This window comes from Eurosta solidaginis, chromosome 4, assembly GCF_040869045.1.
Source record: "Eurosta solidaginis isolate ZX-2024a chromosome 4, ASM4086904v1, whole genome shotgun sequence".
In the NCBI taxonomy this organism is placed as follows: Eukaryota; Metazoa; Arthropoda; class Insecta; order Diptera; family Tephritidae; genus Eurosta; species Eurosta solidaginis.
In genome coordinates this window covers 58,924,182-58,951,873 of record NC_090322.1, presented here as the reverse complement: position 1 = coordinate 58,951,873, position 27,692 = coordinate 58,924,182, and the positions used below count along the sequence as shown (strand labels likewise).

Sequence of the window (27,692 nt, the reverse complement as noted above, 5' to 3'; positions counted from 1 at the left end):
ACTCTAACAAACTGGAGGCGAGGAGAGATACAAACAAATTATCACTGAACCTAAACGACATGAAATGACTTATGCCACTTTCAAAATAAACGGCTCATATAAGACCAACTGAACCTTAATCAGGTTATGCTACGCCTCACACTTTTAGAAATTTCACGCACCCAACGATTTTATTTAATTGTCTGCTCAACGCCCTAGATGGATGAGGAGTGTGATGGCAAAATAAAACTGTTTAAAAATCAACTATGATAAAGTGTAATTGAGTTAATCTAAATACTTTACAAAAAGTTAGTAAAATGCCTACAACTCTGCGAAGTATATTAGCTATTTTCCCTGAAGGCTTTCCACTTCTGTACCAACTTATGTGTGTCGTAGATGGAAACATAATAAGCCAAAGTTAAACAAAGCTATCTTTCCTTAGATAACAACAAAAAAGGAAACCAGTCGAATACTAAATGAATTCACATTTATTGAAAATCATCTAACCGCACCATTAGAACCCAGTCAAGCGTGACTTTTCCGATTGGCAAGCGTTGAATAAAAGTTGTACGAAGAAAAGCACGTGGCTTGACGGCGATTGACATTTAAATAAATACAATAGGGGGACTCATGAAAGCATATAAACTTATAAGGTGTAAAATTATATCCATTTACACACGCTGTTATATGAACGCACCTAGTAATACTCTTGATAAACTTGATTGTTTATCGGCTGTATTATTGCCGAACAACATTGTATTATACCGAACAACAAAATGCCACGATTAAGTGAAAAATCAAAACTAAAACGTCTTTACTAAGATATACTTGTAAATGACTTGCTAATGTTGGAGATTTCTGATGAAAATGCCTGCTGTAATGTCTGCAAGGTTGCATTCCTTTGAGTTTACCGCGTTTACACAATGAAATGTGCGCGTAAATTTATACAAATTGTGTAAATGATTTTTCATACAAAATTTGACGTACGCACTAGATAAATTTATACGTTTACACACTTTATAAGGCATTTATACGGTTACATGAATCCCCCTAATAACATACAATAACAGTAATACAACTATTATAAACACAAGTATATTTAAAGTTACATAAATATAGTGCCATAATTGCAACAACAACAATAAAATTGTTCACACAAATGTATCTTAAGTATTACTAAATACAAAAAGAGCAAAATCAAAACAAAGAAAGACACTTGAAGTACTAAATGTTAAAACAATAACAACAATATTAATGTTTTGTTTTTATATATCAACCAACATCTCATCTCAATCACTTCAATGAGCATCTCAATGAGCTTAATCCCAAATGACTGAAATGAAAAACTCAAAACAAGCTAGAAACATTTAATTAAAAATTCTATTGCGCCTAATAGCAAAATAAAAGGCATAAAGAAAATCCTTCTTTCGGCTTACGCATCGCAGCGCAACACAAGCAAAGAACAAATAAATGAAAAATTGCTTTCGTCTACAAAATTAGCGTTAACAGGACCCAGTAAAACATTCATGGATGTATATATGTATGTGTACAAATTCTATTACTTGAAAAAAGGTTTTAGCTGAGAATTTTTCGAGGCGATTACATTCCTATCCACACATACATAAATACTTGCAGCTCTCTATCAAACATTCATCTTTGCTAAGCAGACGTATTGAGCATCCTCGTTCTTAATTTTTAAACGACTCAATCATCATGGGTAGTTTACCGAATTTACACGAGTTGGAAGAGACAGAGCGCAGACGTGATAGAAGGCGTGAACGAGAGCAATTGCGAGAGCGGCGAGCACATGACACAAGTCGAGAGCGCGAGAGAATGGCATTATTTAGTCAACATAAGGTAAGAGAAAATTCTAGTTAAGAGAAAATTTGAACAAATTGTATATGAAAATAAATAACAGTTGGATCCATGGCGCAACGATACAAGGTGGCAGCATGGAACAGCTGATTATACCCTTTTTTTATTTTATTTGATATATCAACTTCCGGTGTCGTACGATTTTGACATTTGTCCATCGAATTTACAAAAACAAAGTACATGGAATTTTTATTTATGTTTGTAGGTATGTCACCATGCTGCCACCTTGTATCATTCCGCTATGGTTGGATCGATCAGTAAATAAAATTGGAAATAATAATATGTACAGCGTTCAAAGTACAAACTGTCAGACTAAAAGCACTTCCCTTAGTTCATGGTTCAACTGTACGGTAGGGCCATCTCTACAGCAAGAACATACCTTTGTTCATATTGTCGAAATCTACGTGTGGAAACTTTGCAATTATTGTGTCCTGTGGGAAAATAATTCGCTATATTAGATGGATTTACTAAAAAACATAACTTAGAGTGATGTGAAACTATTTTTGAATAAAACATTTACTACCACGGCATTAAATAATTGGCAATTTGTTGGTTACATTTTGCGTTTGCCATCTCCTTTTGACAATCCATATGCAAAAGAAATGAAAAAAATGAAATCAGTTGATGAGATGAGCCAACCAGATAATTGAGCCATGCCTTATACCTCAGTTACTCACGAACATACGTACCAAAAACGTGTCAGCTGACACGACCTATCTTATGAGTGTGCAATGTAAACGAAAACTCACCGACGTGCAACGCCCGTACGTACGTAGCCTGGAACGTAGAAATCAAATCAATTTTGATTTTTTCCGTAAGAACGTGTCAGCTGATCTCTCTCTCACTAGACAGAGTTGCCTAGTAAACTTTTGTGCGCTAATTTTTGACCGTTTGCAGTTTTATGCAAAAACAACTAATTAAAGTTTGAAAAATTGTGAAAATAATTCGAAAAAATTATGTAAAGTGCAGATTATAAATGTGTAATCTATTTATATTTATTTAATATTAATTCCAGCCTTTTACAACATCAAAAATTAAATTGGAAAAAGTTGATGTTTCCATAAGCATGCATGCAAAATGGTCAATGGCAACAGTGCTTATCTGTAAACAATACACACACAAATATGTTATGTACATGTACACAGACGCACACATTGATTCCTGCGGGCTTGGGGGTTCGATCAAACGTGTTTCGTACGGCACACGTCGGTGGGTAATTGCCGCTTCACACATTGATTCCTACGGGCTTGAAGGCACTGGTGACCTGATATGAAACTTTTCGCTCTCTGAGAGCGCGTGAAAATGTGCATTTTTTATAATATTGGCCATAGATGCCATCATACTAAAAAATCAAATTTGGGCATTTCAGAATAACTTTGGTGTATTTTACATGGTAAAAGTTTAATTTATGATTTTCACCGAAAATTTACTCAAGATTGTCAAATGGGATATCAAAAAACTCGAATTTTAGTCAGGATTACAAATCCGAAGAAAAAAATAACTCTTTTTCACCCGTGGATAATTTATCAGTGACAACACCTTTCATCGAAGGGCTGCACACGAAACGTGTTTTGGTAGCAACTTTCGATTGATAAAAAACTCAGCTTCTTATGCGGCAGTTACCCACGAACGTACGGAGAAAAAACGTGTCAGCTGACACGACCTATCTTATGAATGTGCAATGTAAACGAAAACTCACCGACGTGCAACGCCCGCACGTACGTAGCCCGGAACGTAGAAATCAAAACAATTTTGATTTTTTCCGTAAGAACGTGTCAGCTGATCGCTTTCTCACTAGACAGAGTTGCTTAGTAAACTTTTGTGCGCTAATTTTTAACCGTTTGCAGTTTTATGACAAAACACCTAATTAAAGTTTGAAAAATTGTGAAAATAATTCGAAATAATTATGTAAAAGTGCAGTTTATACATATGCAATATATTTATATTTATTTAATACTAATTCAAGCCTTTTACAACTTCAAAAATTAAAATGGAAAAAGTTGATGTTTCCATAAGCATGCATGCAAATTGGTCAATGGCAACAGTGCTTTGCTCTAAACAATACACACACAAATATGTTATGTACATGAACACAGACGCCCACATTGATTCCTACGGGCTTGAGGGTTCGCTCAAAAGTGTTTCGTACGACAAACGTCCGTACGTATGGCACACGTCGGTGGGTAACTGCCGCATTACGCGGCAGTCATTGGTGCCGTATGTTGTACCGCTGTATTCGTATCCCTAACGTAATCAGCTGTTTATCATTACGACGGTAAACCAAAAACCAATTGGTTGGCTACGATACGGTTACGACCTTAGCGGCACCAATAATCGATTGCATTTATTCCCATAAGATTGGTCGAATCAGCTGTTATAAGGTTACCGATAAAGCCCCAATGTCTGCAGCTTTAGTCTTCGCATTGATGCAAATGGATGCATAAAGGCCATGTTTTTGTAGAGCGTTGCGACATTCCATTTTTGACAGCTGAGATAAATCGTATGTATACGTATAGGTTAACGCAACATGTTTAATTAACAGCCTTTTGCGGACAACGCAGATACTTCACCAAGTGATCTAATTTCGTAATTTCTTATACATTTTATGCGTTTTTTATTGTATGTGGATATACATATGTATGTAAATAAACGTTTTGGTCGCATCAAAGTGAAAAAGGAGGCTAGCCATTCATTGTTATCTTATGGCGGTGCCAGAGCAACAAAGCAAAGCAACGCAATCGAAATATATTATTTCATATTTTTTCACTTATCTACCACAAAATATTTCTACAAAACTTTGCCTTTTTTATAAATTTTAATAAGTTTTTATCAGTTTGCTTGCTGATTTCTTTGAAAATAATGAAACCGAACTGATTTCTGGATTTTTTTTAACGTATTTTAGGCAACTCAATAGCAATGATGACATTATATGAAACTTCTCGCTCTCTGAGAGCGCGTGAAAATGTGCATTTTTTATAACATTGGCCATAGATGCCATCATTCTCAAAATCAAATTTGGGCATTTCGGAATAACTTTGGGGTATTTTACATGGTAAAGGTTTAATTTATGATTTTCACCGAAAACTTACTCAAGATAGTCAAATGGGATATCAAAAAAATCGAATTTTTTCAGGATCACAAATACAAAAAAAAGCTTATTTTACCCGTTAAAAATTTTTCCGTGACAACACGTGAAATTTAATTTTTTGATAGCTAAGATAAAATGTACTTATCTCTTTTCGTGCGTTAATATAACAGCTAATTTAATTTTGTTATTTCTTGTACCTTTTTTACAAATTTTTGATCCGCTTATGTAGTTGAATACACTTGAAATGAAAAATAATGAAAACGCACCGATTTTCTTGGAATTTTTTTTTGCGGGGTTTACGCAACTCTGATCTTCAAGACCCATTCTTGGAAACGAATGAAGTTTGTTTACAATCGAATGAACCAATGTTTACAAATGAATGAACTTTAAGACCCATTCCTGGAAACGAATTGAGAGAGAATGAATGTTTCGTATCATGTCATCATTGCTCAATAGCCATCTGATGTTCAAGAACCATTCTTGGAAACGAATGAACTTTTGTTTACAATCGAATGAACTTCAAGACCCAGTCCTGGAAACGAATTTAAAGAGAATGAATGTTTCGTATCAGGTCCTCAGTGCTTGAGGGTTCGGTCAAACGTGTTTCGTACGACAAACGTCCGTAGGTACGGCACACGTCGGTGCATACTTGCAGCTTTAGTTCTTGGCATGGTGGAACCAAACATGTGACGGCCGAAAATCAGATGAAAAAACAATAAAATGATTTTTTTTTGTAATTTTCAAATGTTTTGGTTTTTAAAAATAATGTGAATTTTGTTGCGGTTGTTAGACCGCCCGAAAAGTACCGTGAATGATGTAACTGGCATTGTGTCAGCCTATCTGTCATTTTATATTATTATACGATTTTAAGATATTTATTCACAATAAATCCTCTAAACTAAAAAAAAGAAAGCAGGCTAAAACTTGGAATTAAAAATCGCACTATTCTTTATCTCAAAATTTCGCGGACGCTCACGGAAGGTTTTATGGTGTTTGGGTGCTACCGATGTTGATGGTGCTTGTCTTTATCGTATCATAAAATAACACCATAGCGGAACCAAACAGGTGTTGGGCGGAAATCAGCGGATTTTTAAAATCCTTTGACACTTTAACTTCCGGCTGCGATTTTTGACATTAGTCCATCGATTTACAAAAATAAAGTACTTACATGGAATTTTTATTTGTATGTATGTCTCGCCCTGACGCCACCTTCTATGGTTCCGCATTGATTGACACTATTGCAAGTCACCTGCTCAACTTTTGCAAAAATATTTACGATAAGACTCAATACTCTCACTGGAGTTTCCTTCACACGTTGCTCTTAAAATAACTAAGTAATTACTACTTCATCTTACACTCTATCGCGCTGATGTGCTCTCGTTTTCGAAACCGTTTATGTATGTAGTGAGTGGTATTAATATTGTGACGAATATGAGTGACACTAAGTGATACTCACATCCCTAGTCTGATGTTAAGTAAATGAAGTCACAACAACAATAAAGCAGACAGTCACTTGTATCTACATAAACGAATAACACATTATGTCTACACATATGTACGTACACGCAGCAGAGAAGAGATGCACAAACATATGCTGATATCTTATCTGAGATGCTCCCAAAAGTATGCAATTGTAATTGTTGAAGTGTCGCTCACAAATACACGCATATGAGAAGCTAAATACGTGCATCTGTAGTTATAATTATATGGCGGCAACTAAGTAGATTCTGGAAGCACCTAGAAGATGCCACGAGGAAATCACAGAGTATAAAAGCGCCAGCGGTAGAGGCGCTAGTAGAGTTTCATTTAAGCTATCAGTCAGTTTGGTTATTAAGCAAGCTAGTTGCAAAGTATAAGTGTTATTGTGAATTACTTTAATTAAGGCCATTTTTCCATTATTCAATATTGGAGTTATTTACTCAACAGTTTAGTGATTCGAACTTAGCAGAGGGTTGCAAATAAGAGGATTTGCAGTAAATTCGTTACAATTGGTGTCAGAAGAGGAATTGTTGAATAAACTCCGAAGACTTAGAATACAACTTGGACATGCCAAAGTTAAGTGAATTGAAGAACCAGCAACTGAAGAAGGAGTTGGAGAGCCGTAGATTGAATACAACCGGCATTAAACTAGAACTTCAGGAACGACTACGACAGGCAATGGAATTAAAAGGAATTGACGTGGAAGAGTATGACTTGCATCTTGATGGCGAGGAAACAACAAAAATGGAAGAAACGCCGCAGACAATGGCGAACACAGACCTGAAAATGATATTGGCTGCAATATCGGCACAAATGTCCGAAATGTCATCACAAATATCCACCAACATGTCATCTGAACTGGATGAACAGAAGACAAGTATTGCATCTCAAATGGAATCGCAGGAGACACGCATAACATCGAAGATTGAAGCACAAGAAACACGCATTTCAGAAATGTCGTCGCAAATGTCATCTCAACTGGAAGAACAGAAGACATATATGACAGCTCAGTTGGCTGAACAGTTGAAAGCACAAGAGGCTCGCATATCCTCGCAGCTGGAGGCGCAGGAGATAAGGGTATCATCGAAGCTGGAGGCACAAGATACAACAATTGTACAACTCGAGAATAAAATCGATGCTGAGATTGAAACATTGAGAGGTCGTATACAGGAGCTGCAACTAAATCGCCCAGCTGTTTCAGCAAGCAATCCAAAGGTAAGAACACCATCCTTTGACGGTTCTGTTCCTTTCCACGTCTTTAAGCTACAGTTTGAGAAGACCCCAGCAGTGAGCAACTGGAATGCGAAAGATAAAGTTGCTGCACTGTTCGTGGCATTGAAGGAGCCAGCAGCCGAAATCCTACAGACGATTCCCGAAGGAGAGCGCAACAACTATGAAGCATTGATGGCTGCTGTAAAACGACGTTATGGAAGCGAGCATAGAACACAGATATTCCAAATTGAGTCGCAAAACCGCTTCCAAATAGCAAATGAGACATTGCAGGAGTTTGCTTCAGATATTGAAAGATTGGCTCATTTGGCAAATGCGGACGCACCCGTGGAGTACACCGAGAGGGTAAAAATCCAGAGTTTTATAAATGGCATACGGGACGTAGAAACGAAGCGAGCGACATATGCAAACCCAAAACCCACATTCGCATAAACGGTATCCCATGCACTGACTCAAGAAACAGCGTCGCTTTTGAGTAAGCCCGCATACAAAGCTCATCGCGTGGAAGTGGAAAGGCCAGACTGATAGACACAATTTTGGAAGCATTGAAGGGTACGCAGCAGAAGAATTATGATGCAGTCAAATGCTTTAAGTGTGGAAAGCCAGGGCACATTGCGCATTATTGCAACACCAACCCTAACAGTTGCAACAATGTGGGTGGTCGTAAACGCAGAGCTGAAGGAGATGAGCAGATCTCCAAGACCAATCAATCGTTAAACTAAAGCGAGTCAGCCGCAAGGGCGACAGCTGGCTCCCTCAATTGAATGACCCATAATCTCTAGGAGCAAGATTGCGTACAGCGATGGAGAAGACAGCACGGTTCTAGGAGGAGTATCATGTGAAGTCGCAATTGGGAACATCACGGTAGTACACAATTTTATAGTGGCAGAGATTGTTGATGAAATCATAATTGGAGTGGACTTCTTAATCGACCAGGGCATAAAGATCGACATGCAAAGCAAGACGATGCGATATAAGAACATGGATGTACCACTCAATTTCGGCTACGAGAGAGGCTACAGCAGTAAACGAGTGCTGGTGGAAGAGAGTCAGCAAATACCACCAAAATCCGAAGCAGTCATCTAGGCAAAGGTTGATAGAGATTGTGGGACAAACAAATTGTGGGTTGTCGAAACAGCAAACAAATCAGCACTGAACATACTTGTAGGAAAAAACAAATTTCCTGGCTATGACAAAACAAGATGGACGTATTCCGGTAAGAGTACTCAATGAGTTCAAGTCGCCATTCAATTTAACCAAAGGAGCTATTTTGGGAGCATGCCAAGAGGCTGAAGTAGTTATTAATTGTGAACAGCTCTAGGAACACGTTTCATCTAGTAATACTGATCTTTCAAATGGCATCACGGCATGGACGCAGGGGCTAGAGGAAGCCTATCAGAGTAAGGCAAAACAACTGCTCTTAAAGTACGCGAACATATTTGACCGTGATGGTTCCAAACCAGGCCGCACCAATGTTGTGAAACATAAAATTGACACTGGAGACGCGAGGCTGATACGTCAAGTTCTTCGTAGTGTTCCACTGGCAAAGCGGGAAGTTGTGAGTCAAATCGTACACGAAATGAGCAACAGCGGCGTCATCGAACCATCAGCTAGTCCATGGAGCTCACCTGTGGTACTTGTGAAGAAGAAGGATGGGAAAATGAGGTTTTGCGTGGACTACCGCAAGTTGAACGACGTCACGAAAAAGGATAGCTACCCATTGCCAAGAATTGACGACACTCTGGCCTCGATCTCTGGTACGAAATGGTTTTCGACATTGGACTTGAAAAGTGTCTACTGGCAAGTGGAGGTGAAGGAGGAAGACAAAGAAAAAACAGCCTTTAGCATCGGAGATGGTCTTCGGCAATTTACAGTAATGCCTTTTGGACTTTGTAATGCACCAGCTACTTTTGAGAGACTCATAGATCAGGTATTGAAAGGACTTCACTGGAAAACATGCTTGGTATACCTCGACGACATCATGGTATTGGGCAAGAACTTCGATGAACATCTTAAAAACTTGGAGGAAGTTTTCCACAGAATAGCTGGCGTTGGTCTGAAACTAAGTCCCCAAAAGTGTGCGCTGTTTAAAAAGGAAGTAAATTATTTGGGTCACAAAGTAACGACAGAAGGTATCCGTACAGCAAGTGAAAAGATGGAGGCAGTAAAGGATTGGCCAAGACCACAGAACTTGCATGAATTAAGAAGTTTCCTTGGGCTGTGCATATATTCCCGGCGATTTGTACCAAACTTTTCCAGCGTAGCACATAACCTCCATGAGCTTTCAAGAAAAAAAAAGCTTTTGAATGGAAGAAGGAGCAAGAAGTGGTTTTCCAAACATTGAAAGAGCGTTTGTGCACTGCCCAATGTTGGCGTATCCGATTCCAGGAGCAACCTTTATTCTAGATACAGATGCGGGTGGATATGCTATAGGAGGTGTTTTATCACAACTGGTCGATGGACAGGAGAAGTTAGTTGCATACTACAGCCGTTCGATTGGAAAACCAGAGAAGAACTATTGCGTTACACGGAGAGAGCTGTTGGCATTGGTAGAGTGCATTAAACAATTTCACAAATATCTCTACGGCCAGCGATTCCGCGTCAGGACAGATCACGCAGCGTTGAAATGGCTTCTGCAGTTCCGTAATCCAAAAGGACAATTGGCACGGTGGATCGAGCGGCTACAAAGCTATGACTTTTCCATTGAGCATCGGAAAGGTAGTACCTATGGGAATGCCGATGCAATGTCACGAAGACCATGTAGTTTGGAATGCAAGCACTGTTCAAAGGCCGAGGCTAAAGAAGACGTTATAGATGTACGGCTAATGACTATAACGTGTGCGGATGAATGAGACAAGGAACAACTAAGGAATTGTCAGCTAGAAGATACAGATCTAACACATGTTATGCAAGGGCTCGAATGAAACGAAAAACCAAATAGAGAGGAGATGTCAGCAGAGAGTCCCATTGCGAAGTCATATTGGGTACAGTGGGACAGTTTAGAATTGATATCCGGTTGCTTGCATCAAGTATGGGAGAGTGAGGATGGTCAATGCAAGAAGAAACTGATAGTTGTTCCCAGAAAGAGGATTGCTGACGTGCTCTGCGAGCTGCATAATGGTCCAAGAGGAGGTCGTCTTGGAATCACGAAGACGCTCGAGAAGATTAAACAGAGGTTCTATTGGGTTGGTTGCCGTCAGTCGGTCACTGAGTGGATTGCGAACTGCGAGGTCTGCAGCAGAGCGAATGGCCCAAAACCCGAAGTCATGGCCAAATGAAGCAATATAACTCAGGTGCGCCATTTGAAAGGATCGCCATGGATGTTGCAGGTCCATTTTCTACTAGCAACTGCGGAAACAAATATGTACTGGTGGTTATGGATTACTTCAGCAAATGGTCAGAAGTATACCCAATCCCAAATCAAGAAGCGAAAACAGTAGCAGAAGTGTTTATAGACAATTGGGTTGCAAGGTATGGTGTACCAATGGAGTTACATTCTGACCAAGGCAGGAATTTCGAATCAGCTGAGTTCCGGGAAATGTGTCAATCATTGGGAATTCGAAAAACACGGACAACTGCATTGCATCCTCAGTCCGATGGTATGGTGGAACGATTCAATAGAACATTGGAGGAGCATTTAAGGAAAGTAGTAGACAAGTACCATAAGGAGTGGGATACGCGCATACCATTATTCTTGATGGCTTACCGATCAGCAGTGCATGTGACAACGGGCCACACTCCCGCAAAGATAATTTTTGGCAATGACCTTCGACTGCCAGCTGATTTGAAGTTTGGGATAGATGCCGTTGCGGAGAGAAATGTCAAGAAGTCCACTGGTGTCTTGGAAGAAGAGCTGAGAGAGATACACGATCTTTTAAGGCAACGATCAAAAATTATGAGTGACAAGATGAAAACGAGGTACGATAAAGCAATTAATTCGGAAGGGTTTCAGGAAGGAGAGTTGGTGCTGTTATACAACCCACAACGAAAAAAAGGTTTGTCCCCGAAATTTCAGTGTAATTGGGAAGGCCCATACAAAGTTGTAAAACGGATCAACGATGTAGTATACCGCATACAAACCATTGGCAAACCACGAACCAAAATGAAAGTGGTTCATTTGGAGAGGCTGGCAGCGTTTAGATCGAGCGATTTGTCTGATCGGGACGATCAGACTTAGGTGGAGGGCAATGTGACGAATATGAGTGACACTAAGTGATACTCACATCTCAAGTCTGATGCTAAGTAAATGAAGTCAGAACAACAATAAAGCAGACAGTCACTTGTATCTACATAAACGAATAAAACATTATGTCTACACATATGTACGTACACGCAGCAGAGAAGAGATGCACAAACACATGCGGATATCATATCTGAGATGCTCCCAAAAGTATGCAATTGTAATTGTTGAAGTATCGCTTACAAATACACGCATATGAGAAGCTATATACGTGCATCTGTAGTTATAATTATATGGCGGCAACTTGGTCAATTCTGGAAGCGCCTAGAAGATGCCACGAGGAAATTACAGAGTATAAAACACCAGCGGTAGAGGCGCTGTAATCAGTTTTTGATTAAGCACGCAATCTGTCGGGCAATAGTAGAGTTTCATTTAAGTTATCAGTCAGTTTGGTTATTAAGCAAGCTAGTTGAAAAGTATAAGTGTTTTTGTGAAGTACTATAATAAAGGCCATTTTCCGTAATATTGGAGTTATTTATTCAACAGTTTAGTGATTCGAACTTAGCAGAGGGTTGCAAATAAGAGGATTTGCAGTAAATTCCTTACAATATTTTAAAATTTTGCTTTCTTATTTACATATAGCAATCCTCCTACAATGCATACTTGATGGCGGGTTTGGGTATGGGTGGCGGTACCCTTGGAATGGCGGCTGCTGCTACTGGTGTCACTCATTTAACAAATACTGCACCAGCAACTGGTGGCATCGGTTTTGGCGCAAATACATCACCTACAATGGCAACGACAAACTTAAGTGGATTTGCAGTGGGTGGTGCAGCTTTGCTTGGCGTAGGAACGCCCGCCTTGTTAACCAAACGTCATCATCAGCATCAACATCATCGGCATTCGCTAACAACGCGACATCGAGTGTTGCGTACAAGAAGCTCAGGAGGAACGCAAAATATTTGGGATGAACAATTGATGGAGGTAAGTTCATTTACATTATTAGACGATTAGGGATTATAGTGGGAGGGGGCGGGGGGGGGGGGGGGGGGGGGAGATTTTCGCGTTGTATTGTCATATTAGTGTATGATGATATATTTCAAATGATCTAATCTCCTAAAGTAATCGGTCCAGCGAAGTTTTGCTGTACTGACTTTTAGAGAAGCGTAATTAAGGGCCGGTCGTTTAATTAATTGAAAGTCACCAGAAACATTTATTTTTATAGGAAACTGTAGGACAATGCTATGAATATTGAGGATTTTTTCCCTATTAGAATTACTGAGTTGCATTCATGTTCGTCTTTAAGGAGTTTGGACGCTGACTCGGTTAAGAAAATGTACAGGCTTCATGCAGTGAATAATAGAGCAAAATTTGTGTGAAGCTGCCATAGCACACGGCAGTTCCAACTATTTGCAGGAACGTCAGCATGAAGAAGTTAAACAGGATTGAATGCTCGATTTATATTAACCGAACACTCAGATAATACGAGATTTAGAACCCTTTGAGCCATCTAATATAGGGAATCCAGAAATTCTGGAGGAAGCGTTCCTAATCTGCGGCCTCGTCAATATATATATTTGTATTAGTCAGGCGGCAATCCAGGCAATAATGTCACACAGTAATTCACCACGAAGTGTCCTGGAATGTAAAGAAGCTTTGGAGAGACTTTGCGCCTGCCGGACCCGGGTTCCCGGTCATAAAGAGATATAACGTTTGGTAGTAATCAAAAGCAGACAGGAGTTGCATATGATCCATCAAGCAGAAAAGGCGTGGACAAAAGCGCGGGTATGAAAAATGTCTCAGATAATGTGCAAATTCTACGACATTAAACTCAAAAAGTGAAGAGAAGACTTAAGGCTCACGTTTGGCATACCAACTGTACACTGCCTTCTGGCATCACATGCTTATAAGTAAGGCCTTGTCAGTAACAGCAGATGTAGGAAGTCCGAGCAGGAAGAAATGGTTGAACACGTTTCGTCTTCGTATCCTGCGCTCGCCAGGTCAAGCCTCCAGCTATGAGCGGCGGCAGAGTTACCAGATCTTAAGGCAGCAATTAAGCCAGCTCATAGAAAAATTTTTGCCAAGAAGACGAAGTTAATCTATAACATAATTCCTGGCAACTGATTGGGTTCTTTCGTTTGGTCGTCAAACATTGTGGTAACACAATGAACACATTCAGTCTATGTAAGGTTTTTATTGACCGGGCAGTTCAACCTAACCTACCGTTTCCACTGAGTAATATGTATATTACATACATGCACACACCTCAAGACTTGTTGGCATCTAGGGTTTTGGATATTCGGCTATGATAGTGGGGCTTACGCAAACAAGGAGTATAGCGACTGTATATGGATATGGTTGAGGGCCCGGGGATATTCCTCCGGATCAAAGGGCTAAATTATGTGCCATAATTTAAGGCTCCAAAATTTAGTTGAACGTTTGTACATCTGTGTTTTACATGATGTGGGTATTGTTGTTGTTCTATGCATAAAAACACTTCCCTATAACTTTGGAGAGGTTACCGACTTAGGCAGTTTGAATTCGGTACGTTCTGGGCAATGACGTTTTGGTACTACTCCGACTGAAGTGGGAATAAGTTCTTGAACCTGTAGGACATCTCTTCTTGCTTATCTGCTTTCTATAAGATGTTTGAGGTTACCAGTGCTCTTCGCGGAGGAAAGGAGGATAATTATTGTGAGAAGTCAAAGGCGTTAATCAGCGAGCGTCATCGACTCTATTAAGATCGTATAGTCCGAATTAGTTTTAAAAAATAATTACATTTCTGTTTTTAATATTTTCAGCACCTGGCCACCTATTCACCAATTTCCACGCGTTCTCATCGTATAAATCCTGTGTCATCATATCAGGTGCAGGCCGCATTAGCAACCTCACGCCGTCGTGAGTCTATCAACAGTTCAATTGGTGCTGCATCTATCAGACGACTAATAACGCTTAATAATCGCAATTGCCGTCACAGAATACCGCCACATGTCCGACATAAAATGTGTCAAAATTTCATTTGCCTGACAGTGGCTCACGCATTGATTTGCGCCGTACTGTTGCCACTTTTCGCATTGCAAGGCTCCAATTCTGTGTGGCATCAACGCGAACAATGGTTGCATGTGGGTCCAAATATAGGCGCATTGCTTCTAAGTGGCTGCTTTCTGATATCTGCTGCTATGTGCCTATTTACGAAACGCCTTATACAAAAAGTTGGTTATGCGACAGTTATTGGTGCCAGTTATATAGCGACTTGCGCGTTTCTCCTGTGCCATCTGTTTCCGTCTATTTTTACGTTATTGCCAGCATATATACTGGTCGGAGTTACATATAGTCCTTCGTGGATTAGTAAAATTGCTTTGGTAGTACACTTTGGCAGCAAGCTAAGCTGCTCACAGCACGAATGTATGCTGAGCTCATCACATGCGCCTGATGTTATGGATGAACATAAGCTTTTTTGCAACCGTGATCAGAAGGTACGTCGCTTGGCGCGTTGGTTCCACGTTGCACAAGATCTGGGCATTATAGCGGGTGCATTAATAGCATCATTCACATTGGCTTGCAGTTCAAATGACTGGAATTGCTTCGATATTAGTACCACCCCCACAGTTGTGACACAAGCGACATTGTTGCAGAATAAAGTTGTGAATGCGACGTTACCAGAAGCGATGGCGCTACGATCACATTCCTACAGCATGACTGGGTTTCTGCCGAATATTCCTGGGTACTTCGATGATTTCTACTATCATAACGAACATGGTGAACGAATTTGTGGCGCCGACATGTGTCCCGTTTGGCACCAGGACAACACCTTCGATGATATTGGCAACGATACAAATGAAACCATTTACACACAGTTCATAAATGAGAGGTCAACTGGTGGTGGTATTACGTTAATCAGCGTATATTTATTATTCACTGTAGCTGCGTCGGCTTTATCTCTCTATGGTGGCAAGATACAGGGTACTTTTCGACGTGAGACCTATCTTAAAGGTGTGACTGATACATTACTATTCGCCGGACCAATGGCGTTTTTCGTTGGTACCGAACAAGCTTACATGCTGGGTGACTTCTTGCGGGTGAGTTTTAGGAAGTAATGACTTAGCAATGTCTTTGTATGAATGTGTTTTGTAATTACCAGGCTTTTGTTTCCTGCTCGTTGGGTATTAGTATGGTTGCTGGCGCCTTAGTGGCCATGGGTCTCATGCAGTGCATAGTTTCATGTACTCTCAGCATGTTACTTCGGCATACAAAACGGATCATAGTTATATGTAAGTTATATCGTTTTTTTTTTTCATTCATCCATGTTGACATAAACAAAATTACACAATTAGAATACAGGGGAGGTCTCCCATTTACTTAACTGCAAGGTCTATAATATTAATATGTTTTTGTTGTTGTAGCGGTAAGGACACTCCCCGAAGGCCTTGGGGAGTGTTGTCGATGTTGATGGTTCTTTGCCGGATGTACATGTATAATCAAATAACCAAAAACAAAAAATATGACGAAGCCTCCCTTTTTCAGGGAGGCTTCGTCAGTCATCTGATTGGCTTCGACATTGGGTGGGAGGTTTCGACATTTATCAGATATAGCAATTTAACCAGCAAAATAAAAAAGGATGTTGGAAAAAACGCAGAATACGATTTTTAATTTATATTTAATGTTATTTATTTCAATACAGTAACAATTTTTTCGAACAAAAACATAAAAAATGTAAGCATAAAATAAAGTATAAGTCTACTTTTAACGAACATCTAAATTTGAAAAATCTAAGTTAAAATAAACTTGCTTTGCGCGCGTGAAGTTTCTGGTGGATGTTCAGGTGTGGGCAATATACGTACTATATCCTGCTTTGAAACCAAGTGTCTGTCTTCTACAATCGGTTCATAGAAATATTGGGTTTTACTTTGACGTCTGAGGAATTTCGCGACGCACGTCGAATTTTCAACTTCCACGACTACACCAATGTAAAACAAATCTGTTTTGTCAGTGAACCTAACTAACACAAATTCATTCTTTTCAATACGTATTTCATGGGTAGTTTCCAACGCTGTTTGCTCAATCTTGTTCTCTTCGTTCGCAACATGAATTCCGTCACTAATCTCCAAAGCTGATTGCTCATTGTCCTGCTCGCCATTATCACCAAAGTCAAATGATTTATTAGAATCAGCCAGGCTATAGGAATCGTTATCATCTGATGACAAAGAACTTATCTTTCGCTGCTTTTTAGTTTTAAGGTTCCTTGGGTTTTTTATTAAGTTGAGCAGAGCTCACAGAGTATATTAACTTTGTTCGCTTAGCGGTAATCCGTAACGGCATAAACTAATCGAGATAGATAAGACTTCTATATATCAAAATGATCTGGGCGAAAAAAGAAATTTATTTAGCCTTGTCCGTCCGTCCGTTCGCCCGTAAACACGATAACTTGAGTAAATTTTGAGGTATGTTGATGAAATTTGGTATGTAGATTCCTGGGCACACATCTCAGATCGCTATTTAAATGAATGAAATCGGACTATAACCACGCCCATTTTTTCGATATCGAAAATTTCGAAAAATCGAGAAAGTGCGATAATTCATTACCAAGGACGGATAAAGCGATGAAACTTGGTAGGTGGGTTGACCTTATGACGTAGAATAGAAAATTAGTAAAATTTTAGACAATGGGCGTGGCACCGTCCACTGTTGAAAGAAGGTAATTTGAAAGTTTTGCAAGCTGTAATTTGGCAGTCGTTGAAGATATCAATCAAGTCAAATTTTAACAAAAAATTTAATATCTCTACAGTATATAAGTAAATTATTTCAGCATTCAACTCCAGTAATAATATGGTGCAGCAAAATACAGAAATAAAAGAAAATTTCGAAATGGGCGTGGCTCCGCCCTTTTTAATTTAATTTGTCTAGGATACTTTTAATGCCATAAGTCGAACAAAAATTTACCAATCCTTGTGAAATTTGGTAGGGGCATTGACTCTATGACGATAACTGTTTTTTGTGAAAATGGGCGAAATCGGTTGAAGCCACGCCCAGTTTTTATACACAGTCCACCGTCTGTCCTTCCTTTCCGCCGTTAACACGATAACTTGAGCAAAAATCGATAACTTCACTAAACTTGATTCACGTACTTGCCTGAACTCACTTTATCTTGGTATAAAAATGGCCGAAATCCGACTATGACCGCGCCCACTTTTTCGATATCGAAAATTACGAAAACTGAAAAAAATGTCATAATTCTATATGGCGATATCTCGAAAAGGCGTCCACCTATAGAACTAAGACCCACTCTCTTTAAAAATACTCATTAACACCTTCATTTGATCCCATATCGTACAAACACATATTAGAGTCACCCCTGGTCCACCTTTATGGCGATATCTCGAAAAGGCGTCAACCTATAGAACTAAGGCCCACTCCCTTTTAAAATACTCTTTAACGCCTTTCATTTGATTCCCATATCGTACAAGCACATTCTAGAGTCACCCCTTTCCACCTTTACGGCGATATCTCGAAAAGGCGTCCACCTATAGAACTAAGGCCCACTCTCTTTAAAAATACTCATTAACACCTTCATTTGATCCCATATCGTACAAACACATATTAGATTCACCCCTGGTCCACCTTTATGGCGATATCTCGAAAAGGCGTCCACCTATAGAACTAAGGCCCACTCCCTTTAAAAATACTCTTTAATACCTTCATTTGATCCCATGTCATACAAACACATTCCGGGCTTTCCCTAGGTTCATTTTCCTACATGGTGATATTCCCGTATTTTGTCCCCAAAGCTCTCAGCTGAGTAGGTAATGTTCGGTTACATTCCGGGCTTTCCCTAGGTTCATTTTCCTACATGGTGATTTTTCCTTATTTTGTCCCCAAAGCTCTCAGCTGAGTAGGTAATGTTCGGTTACATTCCGGGCTTTCCCTAGGTTCATTTTCCTACATGGTGATTTTCCCTTATTTTGTCCCCAAAGCTCTCAGCTGAGTAGGTAATGTTCGGTTACACCCGAACGTAGCCTTCCTTACTTGTTTTTAATTGATTTTTTTTTGATGGCTGTAAAATATTACTTGCTAAGTAAAAAAGCTGGAAGGGAGGCTTCGACAAATTGTCCGCTGCCTCTTTGCTATGAACGCCAGTTGTTATGTATTTTGGTTTTAATTTTATTTTATTTTCGAACATTTATGAAAAGTATTTACAAGCATTTATTGAAACAATAAACTCCTATCCTTGAAAGCAGGGACCCAAACCGTTATTCATTTTATAAGAAAAGTCTTTCAGTAAAAATTGTTTCCAGACTTTTAAGTTTAAGTCCAAAAGAAATTATTAAATCTGGAGTTTTATTTTTTAAGGACAGAATAAAAGTGCGGCCCTATACCTGTGGAATGGATCATCCAGATGAAACGATTTTTTTTTTTTGTTGTTTCAACAGAAAGCGGTGCAACAAATTTCAAGACAAAATCTTAGTTGGATTACAGTTAGTACTTTGAGAGTTTGTTATGGTTTTTCGATTATAAGTTTCATGTATTAGTAACAATAATTTTGAAGTGCCCGTATAGGGATTAAATCCAAATATTTAGGAGAATCGGTTGCTGAAAAACTCGTTTCATTCAGGTAATCGGAACGGTCCTTAGTTATGCGGCTGGAATTTCGTTCTTTTCTTGTGACGGAATTATTTTTGCTTAGGTATGACCAGACCGTCCAGGGTTCCTATAGTTGGTGGGAGAACCTATTCCGATTGTAAGAAATAAACAAAGGAATTCTGAAAATGCGTTATAAAATTTATTTAAAAATTAAAATACCCTTAATAGCTACTCCTTTTCTCTGGCCCTGTCTCGATAAGAGTAGCTGAGGTAGAACCCCTCTCCCAAGCTCTCCGTCAGTTAGAGTGGAAACTTCCTACTGAATATAAAAACTAAGCACGAAATGAAGTAGAAACCTTCAAGTCGTGTTCTGATCAGTGGTAGAAGCCCACTGAATCGTATGCCTATCTCCTAGCTTCTGATCTTACATGCTAATTTGTCGCCTTTATATACGATTTCGTACGTCGGCGGACGGTTATTTTCCTTCCGTTATAAAATTATGTAGAGCTGCGCGCAGGCAGTCCGTAATTTTGCAATAACAATTGTAAGAAAGTAGTAATGAACTCGAATAATAATGCATTGTATTCTATTAAAATTTGCATACGCCTACATGCTAACATACATTTCCTTTTTCCTTTCTCATGCCTCTGGTTTGTGTGTATGTACATACGCATGCCTTCAGTCACGTAGGATAATCCGTTGTCCCGGCACTCAGCTTCACCCTAATTTCGGGAGCCCTAATATACATAGAAATCAGTGTACCTAATCTCGTATATACGTTGTTGTATGCCACCGTGTTTTACAACCTTCGCTTTACCTATTGAATTCAACCATTTGTGTTTATGCGTGTTCCCTGTCGCTTGGTTCTGATGGTGCGTTGGCCTCGCTTGATGCTTTCGACTTCTGCTTACGGCGTGCGTTGGTGTGTTGTATGCTCGTACGTAAGTATGTAAATCGAAATACCAAGTAGCGGCGCTTAGTTTGGCGACTTACTGCTGATCTCCGTTTACTCAAATTATTATGTATTTGTAGTTGGGTGCATTGGATGCGCAAAGGGTTGGTTGACCGATGCATTTTTATGTTTTGTGCGTATCCACTTCTCTTCCAAAGGTTCAGTACATGTTAGGGTGATCCTATATTTAAAATTTATGTGGGCGAAAATGTAAATATTTTGCTTGCGTGCAAAAGGGCGCAAGTCTAATTTGTCCTTCAATTTAGTAATGATAAATTCAATATACAACATAATATATATATTTTGGCGCATAATTCTTAAGGGTAAATGTACATTTAGGGTACTTCATAAAAAATGTATAAATGGTAAATTCAAGATAATAAGCTGAATTATTGTATAACAAAAATGTATGTTAAAAATGTATATGTAATTATATGTTGTGAGGGTACAAAACCCTCGGTTTTGGGTTCCTCACATCCTTTTAAAAAATAAAAGTCCAAATTTTACTTTTGTCCTCAGACTGTTAAAATAAAATTCCAACCCCCTAATTCCAACCTTCGCTAACGCTAAAACTCCATCGCCAAACATGTCTAAAGCAGTACCAAGTGCGCAGAAAAGTTTGCCACATTTAGTACCATAAGGTCACTACGAATAACAGCCAATCTCCTATACTTTTACATAGGACTTGGGCGGTTATTCCTTATGAACACATGGTACTAAATGTTGCATGTTTTGTGCGCACTTGACACTGTTTTTGGGATATTTGGCGATGGAGTTTTTCAGTTAGCAAAGGTTAAAATACGGGGGCAGACTTTACCTTAATTTTCCGACTTTAAAAATAAAAGTCCAGATTTTACTTTTATTTGTAGATTTTTTTGAAAAACGTCCGAAAAATAAAAATTATGCATGTTTTGTCACGAATGCTATGGGGATCCCATAAACTTTCACCTAGGATAATTTTTTGATCCGGACATTTTGGACATAACAAAATAGTTATTAAAATGGGTCCCTGCTTGAAACCTATCAATTCCTTAACTAAAATATAATATTTTGTTTTCTCCACTTCCACTAGTGGCCGGCTTTTTCTTTCAATCCTGTCTGCTACTCGCACTATCCAGCTGGAAGCCATCGAGCGATGACATGGCACTTTTCTATGTTTTAGCCGCTTCATGGGGTGCCTGCAACGGTATGTGGGAAACGCTTCTAATGGCCTTAATTACAATTAATCACGCCAACCACATTACGGAAGTGGCCAGTCCATTACAAGGGTTACGCTTTCTTGGCTTGGGCATCACATTTGCAGCGCATGGCCTAATGTGCGAAACACCTAAAATTATTACTATGGTGATTATGTTGGTGGTGAGTTTACCGGCATATGCAATGTTAGAAATCCGTTTGGAAGCACAACGTAAATTGCAATTGATCAATTTATGACGTACCGTATTTAGTTAGTCAAAAAAGCGTGGCAACATGGCACGAACGCATACAATGTGAAAAATAAAATAAATTATTTTTGTTTCTTTTTTTGTTTTGGGAATCGAATCTTCCATTTCCAGTTATTGGCAAGAGGACTTAGTTGCCTCTATTTAAAGCGCCAGGTTAACAAACCTATAAGGGTTAAATATTTGAGACATTTAGAATTGCTTGAGCAACCAACATACCTACATATGCCGCAAAGTAAAAACCGGTAGCACAAAGATTAATCCTTTTTTATTATAGTCAAGAGATGTTTAAAAGTCTCCTAAAATACTACGTTGAGGAAGAGTTTTATATTGTTGACAATATGAATTTATTTTATACAGTTTATGTTGTGAAATAGATTTAAGTTTTATCGTTTTATGTTGTATAGATCACAATAATTAATATGTAAAATTAATTAGCTGCGCTTTAAACTTCAACTAAAGTTGACAAGAGTTTATCATTGCCACTTTGTTCGATAACATAAAGTTTACTGCTCATCTCAGTCGAAGTGGCCGAAGTGGCAGTGTTAAACTTTAGTCGACTTTAATTGGAGTTTAGACTCACATTAAAAACCCGGGCCCTAAAATCATACATAAATATCAAAACAATTATAGAAGTAGTAAATGAAACGTGCCAACGTGCAATTTATTAAACAGTATTGAGCTTAAATAAAGCTAAAATCAATATTTTTTATACCGTTAGTTATCGCTGTTAGTAATATAACTTATTGCGATAACAACACTTAGATGTAAAAATAATAGTAATTAATAACAAAACTTAAGCAAGTAATCTAGATATAGCAATAACATTTAAACCTAGTTGTGATTATTATGGCTTGTTTCGCTAATTGAAGTAACGTTCAATCTATCAAATTCATATTGATTAGAGAGCTATTTTTCTTAAGAAATTTACAAATTTGGCTTATATTGATTTGACGATCACGCCTACATTTTAAAGACGTTTGTTTAAGAAATAAAATAAAACCGTAATACATCACAACTAGGTATAAAATGTTCGGAATCAGCCGAACTTATACCTCATTATTTGTTCTATTTAATTTTGTAATGGTTTTTTAACCGCTCGTTAATAGTTTTATAACGACATTGGGACAAACTGATTTGTTTGGAACAACTTGTTTCAGCATACTTTTGAGTCCATTTGAGCAAACATCTCAAATTTCCTCTGACGGTAAGACTGCTCGATTTTCTTCCGATTTGTGATACAGATATCACAAGGCATTCAATAGCTCGAGCAAGTTCTTGATCTTTACATCTGGCTTGCTCTTGCTCATCTCCTCCAGCTTTGTACTTAAGACCACCCATGCTGTTGGAACCACTAGGGTCAAGACCGCAATGACGTGCAATGTGACCTGTCTTCCTGCATTTGAAGCATTTGATAACTTTTTCACTCCGCTTTTGCGATGCTTTCAGTGCCTCCATTATTGCGTTCACCCAGTCTGGCCTTTCTACTTCCACACGTCGTGCTTTGCAAGTAACGAATTCTGGGCAATTCCGATTATTTGCACGTTCTGCTAACGTTCGTATCGCTGAACTGTTTCATAAATAACTCCAATATTCACTATTGCAATATGGTATTTATTTAGTATATTTTGGGAGTAGTACAATTATACTTCAATATCACGTACTTCACAAAAGCGTGTTTTAATCAAACTGATTCTGATACGTCAGATTGCGCTGCTTTTATACTCTCGGTCTTCTCGTTCACCCATTTCTCCTGAGGTCTAGTCATTTCGCGAACAGTTCGAGCACAATTTTATATCATGATTGGTTACCAGCTATATACATTAGGGTGGAGTGAATTTATTTTTTTTCGAAATCGCTTTTGGCTGACCTCCAGAAAGTTGCCTTTCTAGACCAGAAATAAGGAAGAAAATTTTTATTTCACTCATCGTATGTTTAGAGGTGCCCCAACGCAACTAAACTTTGAAAAAGACTGTAGGTACACATTTTTTTTGTGTATTTTTTTTTTTTTTTTTTTTGTCATTTATTTACTTTCGCTCGTTGTTACTGTGCTCATTCATTTCAAAGCCTACTGATTTTCATGGCCTAGTATTTGTCAGTAAAACTTTTACTTATACACTTGATTAGAAACATACTATTATCAAAAAAAAAAAAACTGTAAAACACCATTTAAAATATGTAGTTTTTAGTTATAATATGTAATTTTACTAAAGTTGTGTATATTAAAAAAGAAATAAAATAAATATGTAAATAATGAGCTTTGTAAAATCGCGATTATTTTGCTCAACTTTTTGGGGCTGGGGACATCTCAAAACGCCATTCTACGAAAATAATATTTGGTGGTTTTGGTTAATTCTTATAAAGACAAATTTTCATTGCTACGCCATTACACCAAAAAAAAATCCATAGGGTATCACTCCACCCTAATATACATGTATGTGTGTAGCTAATGCTTTTCTTATAGCCATATGCGTATGTATGTGTGAGTATCTACTTCGGATGATGACTACATGTATGTGTGAGATATCTCTTCGTTGCCTTGCACATAAGTGTTGCCGTTTGTTGTGTTTTGTTGGTGCGATTATTTACTAACAGCATAGTGATGTCAACATTCGCCACAATATATTATAAACCCCATATAAACTGTCATTTCTGCCCCCTTTTTAACGGCTTAAAGCTTCAAATTTCATCAAATACCTACGTTTTCGTTATATATTGTTAAGATAAGTGATTCAATATCATGCTATTTCACGTAGACCACAAAAAAACGTGAAAATTTGCATCCTCACACAAACTACCCACCTTTTCCTTTAAGGGCTTACAATTTTGAGAGGATTGTATACCTTTCAGGATTTGTATACCTTTCATGAAAATGAAATAGTATATTAACTTCGTCACGAATCTCAAAATTGTAAGTCCTTAAAGGATATGCATACCTTTCATGAAAATGAAATGGTATATTAACTTCATCACGAATCTCAAAATTGTAAGTTCTTAAAGGAAAATAGATAGACCCACCAATAAATATACCGAAATGATCAGGATGAAGAGATGAGTTGATTTATTTATGTCCGTTTGTACGTCTGTCTGTTTGTATGCAAGCCAGTCCCTCAATTTTTGAGATATCTTGATAAACTTTGGTGAGCAGGTATATTTAGGTATCCGATTAGACATTTATCGGAACCGGCCGGATCGGACCACTATAGCATATATCCCCTATCCAACCGTTTTTTCATAAAAGAGGATTTTTGTCATATCTTCCTCAATTTATCAGATTGAAGCTTCAAACTTCACCATATGATTTCGTATAATGCACATATTATTGTCTGAAAAAATGGATGAGATCGGTCATATATATAGCATATATCCCCCACAACGGATTGTGCAGATAAGAAGCTTTTCGTAATTTCTGCCCCATTTTAACAGCTAGGAGCTTCAAATTTCACCGAATGCTTATGTATAGAGTAGGGCTGTGAAGTGCATCCCGATTTTTCAACTATCCGGATAAACCGGATATTCGAATAACCGGATAGCTAAGCAAAAAATCTGGCTATCCGGATTCGTAAATGTAAAATCCGGATATCCGGATACGTAAACGGAAAATCCGGATATCCGTATGTCCGGATACTGGAATATAAAAGTTGAATATCTGCATATCAGAATTGAACGAAGCAAACATCGAAAAATTATTCACAAACTATGTTTGTAGATTATTAAATTAGCGTCAAAAATTAAAAAGCTACAATTTTACAAACATCTGCAATTTATTTTTTTGTTATTAATGTTAAATAAACATATGTATATGGTACATCAATTTGGTGCTTTCCCAGGATATCCAAAAATACGGTTATTAACCGGTTCTTCATAAATCCAGATATCCGGATAATTTCACAAACGAATATTAACCTGATATCCATGCCGTCCAGATTTTATCCGTGCCAACGGATATCCGTTCATTGTTGTATGACAAAATTTAATACATCGGTGGTATTATATATTATATATACATACAACCGATTGTTCAGATACGAAATTTTTCGTAAATTCTGCCCCATTTGAACATCTAGAAGCTTCAAATTTCACCAAATTTTTACGTATACAACAAATATTGTTATCTGGAGAAATCATAGAGATCGGTGGTATAAACGCTCATTTCTGTCCCCTTTTTAACGGCTAAAAGCTTCAAATTTCATCAAATACTTACGTTTACGTCATATATTGTTGACATAAGTGATTCATTGTCATAGCTATTTCATGCAGACCACAAAAGACGTGAAGCTTTGCATCCTCATACAAACTACCTACCTATTTTTCTTTTTTGACAGTCCCGTCTTTACTTGTTTTTGTTTTAATGTACGTACATCTACATTTGCGGTCAGTGCACGGACTTTACCACTTTATTGGTAGATCTACCAACTTTTTAGCCCATTTTCATTTTCTACCACTTCTACGACCAAAGCCCAAAAATCTAACCAACATTTCAATATACATATTCGCATTGAAACCAAATACTGCGATCATTAGGCATTGTAACGAATTTACTGAAATTCCGCTTAATCCAAATCTTCTGCTAACGTTCGAATCACTAAACTGTTGAATAAATAACTCCAATATTGAATAATGCAAAAACGGTTGAAGATTATACTTCGCAACTGATAACTTGCTTAAATCAAACTGACTGTGATTGCTCAGATTGGGCTCTTTTATACTCTTCGATTTCCTCGTTGCATACTTCTAGGCGTTTCCAGAACTTACGTAGTTACCAGCTATAAAATTATAACTAAATATGCATGTGTATAGCTTCTCATATGCGCGTGTATATGTGAGTGATACTTGCACAAATAATTGCCTACTTTTGGGGGTATCTCAGATATATGCATGTGTTTCTGCGTTGCTCTCCGCTGCTTGTATGGACATATGTGTAGACATAATGATTAATTTAATTATGTGCATACAAGTCACTGCTCAGTATCGACTTAGAGATGATAGTATCCCTTAGTGTTGCTAATGTTCGTATCAGTATATAATAATTTTGCCATTGCTATTTCAAACGAAGATTGGTTTTTATTTTGAAAAGTTTGTGTACGAATTCAAATAAGAAATAAATTTGTTTATGAAATAAATGTGGTAAATGAGTACGTGCTATTTTCATCAGTTTTTTGTGAATAATTTTAAACGAAAATAAAAAAAGTTAAGTATATACCAAAGTTGGTTATTTTGTGGTAGTATTCTTGGTATATTGGAAAAATCCTGTTGTTATTAGACGTTTCCGTAAATTTTCGTCAGTATTTCAAGCTCGAAATACAGCAAGCATCATATAGGCATAAGCTATGTATATACAAATCTACATGTATTTTTTTGTTTTGTTTACATGTTTTTTTAAAAGTGTTATTTCCGTGACATGCGCTTTATTTGTTTTACAATAAAATATGAATTTTTTTGTACAAATATAAACTGTAGCTATTTTTTCTTGGAAAAAAAATCTACCAACTTCTACCACTATTTTAATTTTTCGTCTACCAACATTCTGTTTTTAAAAGTCCGTGCACTGTTTGCGGTTCATCACTTATGTAGATAGTTGCAGTCATCCAGTGAGTTTTACAGCTCCGGCTCACGCTCAATTCTCACGGGAATGCTCTGGATCATTGAGAGACTTGAGAAGCAGATGTCGTAAAATTTTCGCACACGTGAAATGTGATAGGCAGATGTCGCCGCTGTTTTTCATTTAACTCATACGGCGACAGGCTGAGCAGCGACATCTATTTTTAAAAAGTAGGTTTATTAAAGCCAGCGTTGCCAAATTAAAAAGAAGTAATTCACAAATTATCTGGCTCACAAATTGAACCAGACTTCTATCTGAATTTATCTGGCTCAAATCGTTGTTGTTGC

General features: G+C 38.0%; 1 protein-coding gene across 15 annotated transcripts in view; it reads left to right on the top strand.

Annotated features, from left to right (window-relative positions):
* Positions 1–27,692, top strand: part of LOC137249839 (protein unc-93 homolog A) — a 114,317-nt gene that overhangs the window by 38,162 nt on the left and 48,463 nt on the right. For 4 of the 15 annotated variants that reach the window (XM_067781807.1, XM_067781803.1, XM_067781805.1 and 1 more), the window contains exons 2-6: positions 1,099–1,836; positions 12,474–12,815; positions 14,633–15,910; positions 15,973–16,102; positions 21,434–27,246. In XM_067781807.1, coding sequence (XP_067637908.1) covers positions 1,693–1,836; positions 12,474–12,815; positions 14,633–15,910; positions 15,973–16,102; positions 21,434–21,795 — 2,256 coding nt within the window. In that variant the 5' untranslated portion in view covers positions 1,099–1,692 and the 3' untranslated portion in view covers positions 21,796–27,246. Of the gene's footprint in view, positions 1–1,084; positions 1,837–12,473; positions 12,816–14,632; positions 15,911–15,972; positions 16,103–16,234; positions 16,318–21,433; positions 27,247–27,692 lie in introns of those variants that run through there. The other 11 variants (XM_067781811.1, XM_067781809.1, XM_067781815.1 and 8 more) reach the window with 8 other exon arrangements.